The sequence below is a fragment of the Cervus canadensis genome, chromosome 11 (assembly GCF_019320065.1).
Source record: "Cervus canadensis isolate Bull #8, Minnesota chromosome 11, ASM1932006v1, whole genome shotgun sequence".
Lineage (NCBI taxonomy): Eukaryota > Metazoa > Chordata > Mammalia > Artiodactyla > Cervidae > Cervus > Cervus canadensis.
Window position 1 is genome coordinate 43,684,865 of NC_057396.1, and position 14,178 is coordinate 43,699,042.

Below are 14,178 nucleotides of genomic sequence, written 5' to 3' on the forward strand. Positions count from 1 at the left end.
TTATTCTGATTTCCACTATGTTTTTTTCATTTTAACTTGGGCTAATGAGGAGACTAGTCTTCCACAGAGGTGAGGAGATAAAAAATTCATAAGACAGTGTGTGTGCACGTGGGGCAGGGGTGTGTCAAGGCTTTGGGCATCCTGAAGACATGGCCTCAATCAGCACCTTCCCTTGTTCTGACCCAAATGTTACACTTACAAAGATAATCTTAGATCCTGATCAAACTTCCAACAGAAGTGTCACTTTGTTTCTTTCCCTGTGCCTTTCATCTCTTCCCTGAAAGATATGTGACATAGGATTTTGTATTCTTAGAACCTGAAAGGATCCTTAGGACACAATCTCGTATCTGCTTGGTTTTCACCCCATAGACAATAGGGTTCATAGTGGGAGGTAGGAGCAGGTAAATATTGGCCACAATGATGTGACAAGATGAAGGAATTGTATGGCTCCCAAAGCGATTAAAAAAGAAACAGAAGAAGGCTGGGCTGTAGGAGAAAACTATAGCACAGATGTGGGCAGTGCAGGTGCTGAAGGCCTTCCGCCGAGCTTCTGCTGATGATAGACTGACCACTGCCCGGAGGATCATGGTGTAGGAGATGGTGATGCACAGGATGTCAAAGCCCCCAATTAGGAAGGCAGCCATCAGACCATAGATGACATTGATCTTGATATTCCCACAAGATAGCTTGGCTACGGATAGCTGGTCACAGTAGGTATGGTGTATTACGTTGCCTCTGCAGTAGGGTAGTCGCTTGGTGAAGAAAACCAAGGGAATGATGAGAAATACTGCTCTCAGGAAAGTGGCAACCCCAACTTTTGCAATGACAGGATTGGTGAGGATAGTTGAATAGCGCAGAGGGTAGCAGATGGCCACATAGCGGTCCAAGGCCATAAGCATGAGCACCCCAGATTCCATCCCTGTGAAGGTGTGAATAAAGAACATCTGGACCAAACATTCTTCAAAGCTGATTTCCTTGAGTTGAAACCAGAAGATGCAAAGATCTTTAGGGGTGGTACTAGAGCACATGACAAGGTCAGTTAAGGAAAGCATGGCCAAGAAGTAATACATGGGTCTGTGTAGTGAGTCCTCATAGCGAATGAGGTAGAGGAGACCACAGTTCCCTACAATAGCTACAACATACATGGAACAGAATGGGAAGGAAATCCACATGTGCATGTCCTCCAGTCCTGGGATCCCATTAAGAATAAAACAGGCTGGTGTCACATCTGTTTGGTTCAGCAGTATCATGATCAGGCTGGTATACTCACTAAGAAGCTTATATGGTTTCACTTTTATTTTTTGTTTTGCTTTGCTTTTTGTCCCTCCTAGATTTGGAAAACACAAAAAGAAATCTCAGTTGCGGTCCTCTATCTGTCTCTTCTCTCTGTTAAATTTGCATTTTAAATCAAAGAATCAAACATTTTAATGCCAGGAAATATTTATTTACGCATAGCTTAAACCAGGTATGTAGTCTTTGTTAATTCATTAAATGATCAATTCATTAAACAAATATATATGTATCACTTATTATATGCCAGGCACTATCACATATATTGCAACAACATTATTTTAAACAAAAGAGAAAATTCTAATAATTGATGAATAAGAATCTCAAAAATAGATAAATCTTCATGAATTTTTAATTAAATTAATTGGTTGCAGTCTTTCTAATTAATTTTTGTTTAATCCTATTTAAATGTTAATTACTATACACATCTCCTTTTGGGTGTTTTCTTAAGGAAAATCTTATTAATTACTTATCAGTGACACAATAGACATGGCTAGGATGCATTTAATATTGCTTTTATTTCTAACAGAGTTTGTATTGATGCTTACTGTAAACCAGGCACCGTTCTAGGATTTTACAAAGATTAACGCATTTAGTCCTCACTACAAGCTCAGAAAGCAATCTTTGATTAATCTGTACTTTGCTGCTGCTGTTGTTCAGTCTCTAAGTTGTGTCTGACTCTTTGTGACCCGATGAACTACAGCAGGCCAGGCTTCCCTGTCTTTCAAACTCATATCCGTTGAGTTGATGGTACCATCCAACCATCTCATTCTCCGTCAACCCCTTCTCTCCTGTCCTCAATCGTTCCCAGCATCAGGGTCTTTTCCAATGAGTCGGCTCTTTGCATCAGGTGGTCAAATTTTGGAGCTTCAACTTCACCATCAGTCCTTCCAATGAATATTCAGAGTTGATTTTCTTTAGGATTGACTGGTTTGATCTCTTTGCTGTCCAAGGGACATTCAAGAGTTATCTCCAGCACCAGAATTCAAAAGCATCAATTTTTTGGCTCTTAGTCTTTTTTTATGATTTGTACTTTATAAATGAGTAAATGAAATCCCTTGGTAGAAAATTTCTTCATCGTTCAGTCATGTCCGACTCTTTGCAACCCCATGGACTGTAGCCCACCAGTCTCCTCAATCCACGAAATTTTCCAGGCAAGAATATTGGAGCGGGTTGCCATTTCCTTCTCCAGGGGTTCTTCCTGACCCAGGGATCAAACCCAGGTCTCCCGCATTGTAGGCAGACGCTTCACCATCTGAGCCACCAGAGAAGCCCCATACATGTCATAGGTTTTCTCAAATTCTAGCCTCAGGCATAGGTATTAAGAACATTTTGATCCTTTTGACACTACCTCTCCTTCCTTTGATTTTTCTTCATTTATTTACTTTCTGACTCTAAAGTAGTTAAGAAAATTTTACAGTGTCTGTGCTTTCAAGTTTAGTGCTGATAATGGTGACGATAAATGAATAAAGGGAATATTTCATGCAAAGATGAGCATAATAAAAGAGAGAAATGGTATGGACCTAACAGAAGCAAAAACTATTAAGAACAATTGCCGTCACCTCACACACTAGCAAAGTAATGCTCAAAATTCTCCAAGCCAGGCTTCAACAATATGTGAACTGTGAACTTCCAGATGTTCAAGCTGGATTTAGAAAAAGCAGAGAAACCAGAGATCAAACCGCCAACATCCATTGGATCATTTAAAAAGCAAGAGAGTTCCAGAAGAACATCTACTTCTGCTTCATTGACTATGCCAAAGGCTTTGACTGTGTGAATCACAACAAACTGTGGAAAATTCTGAAAGAGATGGGAATACCAGACCACCTGATCTGCCTCCTGGGAAATCTGTATGCAGGTCAAGAAGCAACAGTTAGAACTAGACATGGAACAACAGACTGGTTCCAAATTGGGAAAAGAGTCCATCAACACTGTGTATTGTCACACTAACACTACACCCCCATGTAGTGCTGTTGTTGATGAATTTTGCAAGATCTTACTTTCTTGAATTTTGCGACTCCGAGAACAATATTTTCATATATACTTAATACACATATGTTATACATGTGTATATTATACATATATGCTTCAAATGTATTCTTTCGTTAATGCCTGTCTCAATTTTTATTTTTAAAGATTTTTTGCCTTTTATTTGAAAGTGTTACTAAAATGTATGATAACCATTGATTATTAATTTATGCTTAAGAAAGAGGTTGTAGAAAGTTTCTGATTCTAAATACCAGTGATTGGTGAGTCTCATCAACCGGTAGCATTTATTTCGAGTCCTCAGGTTGGAACCTCTGCTTCATTGGAGACAGTTACCAGGTTCCTAGCTTTTCTCCTGAGGAACTTTCATGTTTTGCTGAAAAAAATCCAGTAATATACATCCTGTAAGGTTACATAACAGGCTGCCAGTGATCTTGGAGTGACATAGTGGAAAGACTGAGGATCTCACACTTCAGTGTGAATATGAGATTCAACCTTCCCATATTTAATGATGCTTCATTCTTGACCTTTGCCACATCTGAAATGTATGCATTTATATTACCTGTTAAACTTTCTTCTCAGAATAAACTTCCAGTCACCATAAAATAAAAGTACCAATGTTTAAAATGGTAGATGTATTAGAGCTATCAGATTGTTCCTTAGTCAGTTTTTCTACCTACATTTTGGTTTTATCTTCTTGTATTTATACCAAGGATGGCAGGTTAAACCACTGCAAAAGGAAAGTTTTTGGAACAGTAAAGCGATATAGGATAATCATGTTTCTCAAAGCACTCTTTAAATTACTCTTCCTATGCCACTGTGAAAACCTTCAGTTCAGTTCAGTATCTCAGTTGTGTCCGACTCTTTGCAACCCCTGGACTGCAGCACGCCAGGCCTCCCTGTCCATTGCCAACTCCCAGAGTTTACTCAAACATGAAAACCTTACAGTAATATAAGAGCAGATAGAAAGGAAAACTAGGGAAACTCAGAGTCACATCAAGAAAACTTTCTAGGAGAGATGGACAATTTCTCTTAGACCTGAAGCAAGCTTATATTTGTAGCAGACCAAACAGGCAGAGCAGTATTTTCTCTTTTTCACTTTTGCTTTTTCCTATTCAAATCATACTGACATTTTTAGTTTTGTGAATTTACAGTCTTCTCTCCTTTTTTGCACTCCCCCATCCTTTCCAAAATAACCTCTATATTACATTTTTCATGAAGATTCAACTCTCTTGGACAGGTTAGAGTGCCAATCTCTAAAGCGTCTTAATATGATATAATTAGCGAAATACTTGATTTATGGTCACAGAATAAATTTGTAGATGAAATCAATTTTTCCACTAGCTTAATATTGTGATATTATAAAATCTTATTATATTCTTGAATCATACACAATATAATAAAATCCTTAATACTAAGACTTTACTTCATACTTGCATTGTATAGCAAGACACTTAGTACATGTTAGATGTCAATAAATATTTTTAATGAATTAACAGATTATGAATTATACTTTTATACTTGACTTTAAACATTGTTAAACTAAATGCTGTAGTCCAAACATTATTATTTGAGAGATATAAAGTAACTACCAAAAGAAACAAAATATAATATGTATCTAATAAGTCACCAGAAATTGTACATGCCCAAAAAATCCATAATAAAGCAGAGAAAACAAAAGAAGTCTCAAGAAAGCAAGAAAAATAATGTGATAGACAAAATAAACATATTTGTTTGCAAATAGGATCAATAAAGCATTATTTTTTAAGATACATATATTAAAAAAGAGGCATGTCAGAAAGAAAACCATGCTGAAAGTATGCACAAAAGTTTTATGGGAAACAGAAAACACCAAAATAATATAAACACATCAAGAAATTTGGGAAGAAGTACTGATTTCAGGCGATGCCGAAATGAAAGCAGGAAAATGTTGGATTAAGATCACTTTTGAGAAAAATAGACAAAGGCTTGATACAGAACAGTTAAAAGTTAATGTATCAAACTGTTCCCTCTTTAGGTACTAAAATAAATCCTCCTGCTCAGTTTGTTGAGCCAGAGTTGGAATTTAAACATTGGGCATCATTTAAATCATGTCACAACTTATTAGGGGATCCTCCATTTCTTATTTTAGTGCCATTGGTGTTGCTTTAAATTATTAAGACCAAGAATAGCTAAAGCTTTACATGTCACACTTTGGAAATAAAGAATACTATGGATTTACAATATAAGAGTTGTGTTTCCATCAATATCAAAATTGCAATCAACTTTGTTTCTGTCAGGCTTGTAAAGGTACATTTTATGTTTGAATACAACATTATATTTTTCAGATTACTTTCACAGATGTTACTAAAAGAAATAAAAATGCTATAAAAATCACAGGCATGTATACATGTCCATATGTTTATGCATATATATAATAACCATTGAAATAAAATAGACACTGAAATTTGTTTTTGATAAATATTTAGCTAGTGTATACTAAATTGCCATAAATTGTTGGGAAAATGGTATCAACACTCATTTCTGTTTCTTAATACATTTGAACAGTAGAGAAATCAGGAAAAGTATAAATATTCATAACTGAAAAATAAACAGTATATTACTGACTTGCTGTATTCTGAAGAATATTTTTCCTAAATATCAGGTAAATATTCTGTTTTAGCTTTTGTGTGTTTTTTATAAAGATGTGTGTTTTTAATTACCAAAACTTTCTTGTTACAATAAAAATTAAGTCTTATCTTCAATACATTTGCAACACTGTCAGATTCATCCTTATATCAAAGTAATATAGTATTAGCCACAAACTAAATAAGACATTTTCCAAAACAAATAATAAATGATTTCAATGCATCATAATTTATTTTTCCTCGCAAGGAAAATTAACTAATATTATGCTGTGAATGTAGACAGATATATTGATAGTAACATTAGCACATGAATACCTGTTGCTTCTTCTCTATCTCAAACCCTGTAGACAATTAGATTGCTTTCTCACCATCTAGTCCTCAATCTTTAAAACCCATGTTTTCTCTCCATATGACAGTGGACTCTTCCAGGTAAATGTTGTTCTCTAAAATGGTTGAAACATAGTCATGACTAGGTCTTTCTAAAAATGAACCAAGAAAAATTAGATTTTCATTTGAGAATGAGGGGAGGGAAGGTAAAAAGCTAGAGTGTTCTGACCATGACTGAGTAATAGTCAACCTATTTCCCTATTTCTTCTTGTTGTGAGGGTGATTTATACCTGATTTCTAGTGCAACTGAACAAATCAGTCCTATAGATTAGCTATTCATAAACATGACTGAAATTTACATTGAAGTGCAATCTGAGAATTGGAGAAATAAACATTTTCCAACCTCCCAACCTTCAGTATAATTCTGCCTTCAAATATTGTTAGTGGACACAAATCTGCTTTTCTAAAAGTATCACAAACCATTTATATGCATTCAAAACTCTCTCCACTTTATTTTATTACACTAGTGATATCCTATCACTACTCCCACATTTTATTTCCTTAAATACCTTAGCTCTGGATAGCAGAACAGTGAACTGAATATGAACCAGTCCAGGTGTTCAGAATCCTGGTTAAAAAAATATCATGACTGAACAATATATGTACGTGCATAGTCTTCAACTTTGAAATCCCTTGATATCTATACTATTGAACTGGTCGTTGAAGAAAAATATGTGTTATATGTCTCAAGGGGATATTTCAGAACATTGAAGGCACAGATGCTTGTATAGCAATCAAGCTAACCTAATGAGAGGAGGAAAAAGAGTAAAAGGTTTCCACTCTTATAGCTACATGATAATAAATAAAGGATTTATTCCATAAATTTGTATCTATGCATGGGTTTATCTATGAGAATGTACTCAATGGAGAGGAATTACAATGAACATAAATCAGTTTTAGTAAAAGTAAATGAGTTCAGTACTTATTGCAGAGTATTGTTTCTTTCCATGGAAGTCATTCTAAGACACAAGTTGAAAGCTCTTCAATACAGAATGTTTCAATTACTCACATATTCATTAATTTATTCTTTTATTTGTTTTATTTTGTCGTGTCTAAACCATCATAAGGATCTAGTACTCCTTAAATCATACTGGGAACTTTCAAAAATCAGATAACATGCACCCTGATTTTCAAGAAATTTACTTTCAAATGAATTTGTTGTCCAGTTGCTAAGTCATATCCAATTCTCTGTGATGCCATGGACTATAGTACACCAGGCTTCCCTGTCCTTCGTCATCACTCAGTTTCCTCAAACTCATGTCCATTGAATTCGTGATACTGAAGGTGATGAATATTATGGCTTTCTAAGATGACATCAAAAGTTCTGGTTTGTTACGCACATGTGTTAGGTTAGGAATAATTAAATATAAAAGTGATGTTTACAATAGTAGCAATAATAAAATACAACAATTGATTCTAGATTTACATTCCTTCAATTAGACAATAATGGTAATATCCATATATTCTGATTAATATGTAAAAATAAAATGACTTTGGAAGGAGATTAAAAACACCATTAATTTCTATAAAGTGGAGGTAACATTTCTCTTCTAATAAATATTTCTCTATCAAACTTCTTAATATACATTAGTATATGTGCTTTTGACAAAAACTTGGATGACAGCATACTAAAGGTAAACTCTGCAATTTTCTTGGGTCGCTAAGATTTTTTTTTATACAAGAAATGATAATATTAAATATACATATAGAAAAATACTTTGCTTAATATTTTTACTTTTATTTAAGGTGAAACACATAAAATGAATTATTTTAACAATTTATAAATGGACAATTCAGCATTTGTTAGTACATTCACAGTGACGTGTAACCACTACCTCTCTACCTAATTGTAGAATATTTTCATTGCATTAAAAGCAATGCTTATACTCTTTAAGAATCATTTTCTATTGCCTGTTTTCTTCAGAATAGGACAAACACTAATTCGCATTCTTTTCTATGACTTTTATTCTAGCCATTTCATGTACATGGAATGACAAAATATGAACTATTTTTATCTGACTTTTTTCACTTAGGATGTTTCAAAATTCATACTTTTGCATGTATTGATTCCTTTCATTGTGGTGTTTAATTTTATGTGTCAACATGATTGCCATGGTGTGCCTAGATTAAACGTTATTTCTGGGTATGTCTGGAGATTGCACTAAATGTTTAGCTAAGCTGCCTCATTGAATCTCTGCCTCTGCCTCCATTTGTTTGGTTGTGGGATTCTCACACTAATACTACATCCCCGTGTAGTTGCATGTCCTAGCTAACTGCTCACCAAGTCAGAAACAATTGTTAAGTTCCTAATGTGATTTTTCCAAAAGCCCTGTGACCAAATCTCCCCCACTTCCCAGGACCTGCCACTTGTTCACCCTTAGGTAAGACCCCTGTAGATCTACAAAACTTCTTTATGGTAAAAATTGACTGATATATGCATTTGCATATTATTTGTAAAGAGCTGATATTTTCATATTCATGAGCACTGTATATTTTTTCATTTAAATATTTATAAATTATCTCATCAGTACCACATAGTTCTTTATATATTATAATATACATATTATTATATGATAACAATCATTGTGGATGGTGATTCCAACTGTGAAATTAAAAGACACTTGCTCCTTGGAAGAAAAGCTATGGCAAACCTAGTCCACTTAGTCCACCAGGCTCCTCTGTCCATGGGATTTCCCAGGCAAGAATACTGCAGTGGGTTGCCATTGCCTTCTGCAGGGGATCTTCCTGACCCAGGAATTGAACCGGGGTCTCCTGCATTGCAGGCAGATTCTTTACCAACCGAGCCACCAGGGAAGCCCATGGCAAACCTAAACAGCATATTAAAAAGCAAAAAAGCAGAGACATCACATTGCCAACAAAGGTCCATAGAATCAAAGCTATAGTTTTTCCAGTAGTCATAAACTGTGGTGCTGGAGAAGACTCTTGAGAGTCCCTCGTACAGATCAAACCAGTCAATCCTAAAGGAAATCAATCCTGAATATTCATTGGAAGGATTGATGCTGAAGCTGAAGCTCCAATACTTTGACCACCTGATGAGAAGAGCTGACTCATTGGTAAAGACACCTGATGCTGGGAAAGATTGAAGGCAGGAGGAGAAGGGGATGACAGAGGATGAGATGGTTGGATGGCATCATCACTTCAATGGACATGAGTTTGAGTAAACTCCAGGAGATGGTGAAGGATGGGAAAGCCTGGCATGCTGCAGTCCATGGGGTCTCAAAGAGTCGGTCATGACTTAGTGACTGAACAACAACATTTGATCATAACATATAAGCATAATCACCATTGTACTTTCAGATTCTATGGGAAGTACATTAGGTACTTCATATAGTAGAATCATGGCTTCCCTGGTGGCTCAGATGGTAAAGAATCTGCCTACAACACAGGAGACCTGGGCTCGAATCCTGGGTCGATATATCCCCTGGAGAAAGGAAGATTCCCTGGAGAAGGAAATGGCTCCCCACTCCAGTATTCCTGCCTGGAGAACTCCATTGGTAGAGGAGCCTGGTGGACTACAATCTGTGGAGTCACAAAGAGTTAGACACGACTAACAAGGGCTGCCTTAGTGATTCAGATGGTAAAGAAATGGCCTGAAATACAGGAGACCTGGGTTCAATCCCTGGGTTGGGAAGATCCCTTGGAGAAGGGAATAAATACTCACTCCAGTAGTCTTGCCTGGAGAATTCTATGGGCAGAGGAGCCTGGTGGGCTATAGTTCATGGGGTTGCAAAGAGTTGGACATAACTGAGGTACTAACACTTTTTTTAAACATAGTGGAATCATATTTGTCCTTCTGTGACTGGTTTGCATTTATGCCTGAAAATTTCATCATGTATATAAACTACATTGTTTGTGATTTTGTTTGTATTTAAATTTTTGTTGAAGTATAGTTGGTTTACAGTGTTGTGCTAGTTTCAAGTATACAGGAAAGTGAATCAGTTATATATGTGTGTGTGTGTGTGTGTGTCTGTGTATGTGTGTATATATATATGTATGTGTGTGTATGTGTGTATGTATGCATATATATGGACTTCCCCTGTGGCTCAGCTGGTAAAGAATCTGCCTGCAATGCAGGAGACCTGGGTTGGGAGGATCACCTGGAAAAGGGAAAGGCTACCCACTCCAGTCTGACCTGGAGAATTACATGGACTGCATAGTCCATGGGGTCACAAACAGTCTGACATGACCGAGTGACTTTCACTTTCATATGCATATATATATATATATATATATATATATATATCTATGCATGTCAATTCTTTTTCAGATTCTTTTCCCATGTATATTTTTTATAGAATATTGAGTATAATCATGAGTAGAGTTCCCTGTGCTATACAGTAAATCCTTGTTAATTATCTATTTTATACATAGTGAAGTGAAGTCGTTCAGTCCTGTCTGACTCTTTGAGACCCCACGGACTGTGTAGCACCAGGCTTCTCTGTCCATGCAATTTTCCAGGCAAGAATACTGGAGTGGGTTGCCATTTTCTTCTCCAGGGGATCTCCCTGACCCAGGGATCGACGCAGGTCTCCTGCATTGCAGGCAAACGCTTTACCATCTGAGCCACCAGGGAAGCCCATTTTATATGCATTAGTGTGTATATGTTCATTGCAATCTCCTAATTTATCACTTCCTCCCACATTTCCCCTTTGGTAACCAGAAGTTTGATTTTGAGATATGTGAGTCTTTTTTATTTTGTAAATAAGCTCATTTGTATAATTTTTATTAGATTCCACATGTAAGTGATATCGTATGATATTTGACTTTCTCAGTCTGACTTATGTCACTTAGCATAAGGATCACTTATTTTCATGTATACAAACCATATTTCCTTACTTAAGCATACATCCATGTACATTTAGCTTTTTTTCACATCTTAGATACGGTGAACAATTCAGTAATGAACATGGAAGTGTATATATCTCACTGAGATCCTATTGTCAGTTTTTGGGGGTAAATAACAAGAACTAGGATTGTTCTACCTTGCAATAATTCTATTTTCAATTTTTTGAGGAACCTCCCTACTCTTCCCATAGTGGCTGCACATTTTTGTATTCTCATAGAGGAGTTCACAAGAGTTCCAATTTCTTGATATTCTCACCAACAAATGTTTGCTAATTTTTATAATTGTCATCCTAACAGGATGTAAAAAAATATCTCATTGTGATTTTGATTTGTCTTTTTCTGATAATTAGTGACAAGCATCTTCTTATGTATCTGTTGGCAATTTTTATGTCTTCCTTCAAAGGAGTGAAGAAAATCATAACATGTATTGTGCATCTGTAGTTTTTAAATGGTAGTTTTTTTTAATTAATTTATTTATTTCAGTTGGAGGCTAATTGCTTTACAATATTGTGGTTGTTTTCACCATACATCAACATGAATCAAGGTGTACAGGGTGTGGTGTTTCAAGATACTGGAAATGTAGAATTGCATTCTTTATTCCTGAGAGGGAGTGTTAGATGAACCCATAAAGAACTTTATTTGTTACTCTGGAAGTCCTTAGTGAGATGGACAGAAGCAATTTCAGTTAACGGAAGGGATGACAAAAAGAAAAACTAGGGGAAGAGTGATTTTAAATTGAGGAGAAAAAATGGAGAGAATGTTGAAAACTCGTTTTAGAACTTTAGAGGTCAAGGTGAACAGAGAAAAGGGATGATACAGGGAGGATAATTGCAGTTTAGGGGGTAGAGTTGTTCTGTAGGATTTTACAAGATAGTAAAGAAAAACAATTAAAATAATTCAATGCAGTTTGGTGTGTGTGATTAACTGAATTGGGGAGAGACAATGTGTGTTTTTTTTAGCTGAAAAGAGAGATAAAAGTAAAGATTCAGTTTATTCTAAAATTCTCATATATAATTGACTAAGTTCTGAAGAAACTAATAAAAAGTACCATTTCCTTTAGCCCCTCACTTGTTCATTAATTTGGAATAATCTTAATGATTAGTCCCTGACTTATCAGAATTTTAGTTATCTGAAAGATTTCATTTTATTAGGTTAACAATTGGAGATAAGGTGAAAAACGTCAATTTTGATCCAATCTCATGCTGTTCTTATAAAAATAAGTTATTTTGTTTTTGTAGATTTGCTTGAGACTTATCTACCTCACCTTCCAGGTTGTGTGCTTTCAAATGCACTTTCAAAGGAAAATGAACACCAGATTAGTCTGTAGTATAATAGCGTCTGTAGTCTGGCTAAGAGAGACCTATTCAGTGCAAAGTAAGATTCTAATGAAATTCCCAGAAACTTAAAATTCATCATAGGATACTTTCTACCTGTTCCTTGGAAAGAAAGAGGTATTTTGTTAATGATTAAAAGTAGAGAGTATATATTTTCAGGGGAAAGTCACAACTGGCTATCTGATTATTAAATTCACTATTTAAAACAAAATCATGTCCTCCCATTTTATTCACCTTTTCATGAAAAATGGTCTAATTTGTTTATGTTCAAGAAAACTTGGGTTAGTTATTAGACTGATCTTTCACAGCCGTGAAAAATAAGAAATTCATAGAAAGATTGGTGGGTGTGCAGGTGACACTGAGATTCTCACCACAGGACATGCATTTGGAGATGCACTGACTGCTAGATAAGTCGCATTTTAATGGCCAAAATAGAACTTGCAGAAAGATTTTGCTAACTCCCGCCTCAGCAGGTAACTAAAAGTCATCTTTCTCTTTGACTTCCTGGGAATGCCCACTCAAATGTTTTGGGATTTGGTATTCTTAGAACCTGAAAGGATTCCTAAAACACAATCTCTTATCTGCTTGGTTTTCACTCCATACACAACAGGATTCATAGTTGGAGGCAACAGTAGATAAATATTGGCCATAATGATGTGACAAGAGGGAGGCACTGTATGGCCCCCAAAGCGATGGGAAAAGAAGGAGAAGAAGGCTGGGCTGTAGGAGAAAACTATAGCACAGATGTGGGCAGTGCAGGTGCTGAAGGCCTTCCGCCGAGCTTCTGCTGAGGAGAGGCTGACCACCGCCCTCAGGATCATGGTGTAGGAGACTGTGATGCACAGGATGTCAAAGCCTCCAATCAGGAGGGCGACAATCAGACCATAGATAGCATTGACCTTGGTATTTCCACAAGACAGCTTGGCCACAGACATGTGGTCACAATACGTGTGGGGGATTACATTGCCTCTGCAGTAGGGCAGGCGCTTGATGAGGAAAGGGAAGGGAATGATGAGCAGCACCCCTCTGAGAAAGGTGGAGAGACCCGCCTTTGCAATGACGGGATTGGTGAGGATAGTTGAGTAGTGCAGAGGGTAGCAGATGGCCACGTAGCGGTCCAGGGCCATGAGCATGAGCACCCCAGACTCCATCCCTGTGAAGGTGTGGACGAAGAACATCTGGATCAGGCATCCATCAGAGCCAATTTTCTTGAGATGAAACCAGAAGATGGAGAGGGCTTTAGGGACTGTGCTAGAGCATATGACAAGATCAGTTAGGGAAAGCATGGCCAAGAAGTAATACATAGGTTTGTGCAAGGAGTCCTCACAGTAGATGAGGTAGAGGAGTCCACAATTCCCTGCCATAGCTACGACATACATGGAGCAGAAAGGGAAGGAAATCCAAATATGCACATCTTCCAGTCCTGGGACTCCATTCAGAATGAATGAGGGTGGGACCCACTCCGTTTTATTCAACTTTAGCATTATCAAATAGACTTAAACTTTATGTGACTTTTCCTAGAGTAAGATGAAGACAAGAGAAAATATAGTTTATGGTTACTTTCTCTTTTTCTGTGTTTTAAAATTCTGTAGTTTATTTGATCAAATAGTCAACTTTCCTGAGTGACCTTGAGTATGTCTTCTGTTTATTGATTAGTTTATTAATTCACTCAACAAATTTTTATTAAG

General features: G+C 36.5%; 2 protein-coding genes across 2 annotated transcripts; both read right to left on the reverse strand.

Annotated features, from left to right (window-relative positions):
- Positions 1 to 266: 266 nt before the first annotated feature.
- Positions 267 to 1,250, reverse strand: LOC122449267 (olfactory receptor 52N4-like). Its single transcript, XM_043480808.1, has one exon. The coding sequence runs from the start codon at positions 1,248 to 1,250 to the stop codon at positions 267 to 269; it is 984 nt and encodes a 327-aa protein (XP_043336743.1).
- Positions 1,251 to 13,008: 11,758 nt separating this feature from the next.
- Positions 13,009 to 13,974, reverse strand: LOC122450174 (olfactory receptor 52N4). The gene has a single exon (XM_043482378.1). It carries the CDS (start codon positions 13,972 to 13,974, stop codon positions 13,009 to 13,011), a length of 966 nt encoding a protein of 321 aa, XP_043338313.1.
- Positions 13,975 to 14,178: the final 204 nt, after the last annotated feature.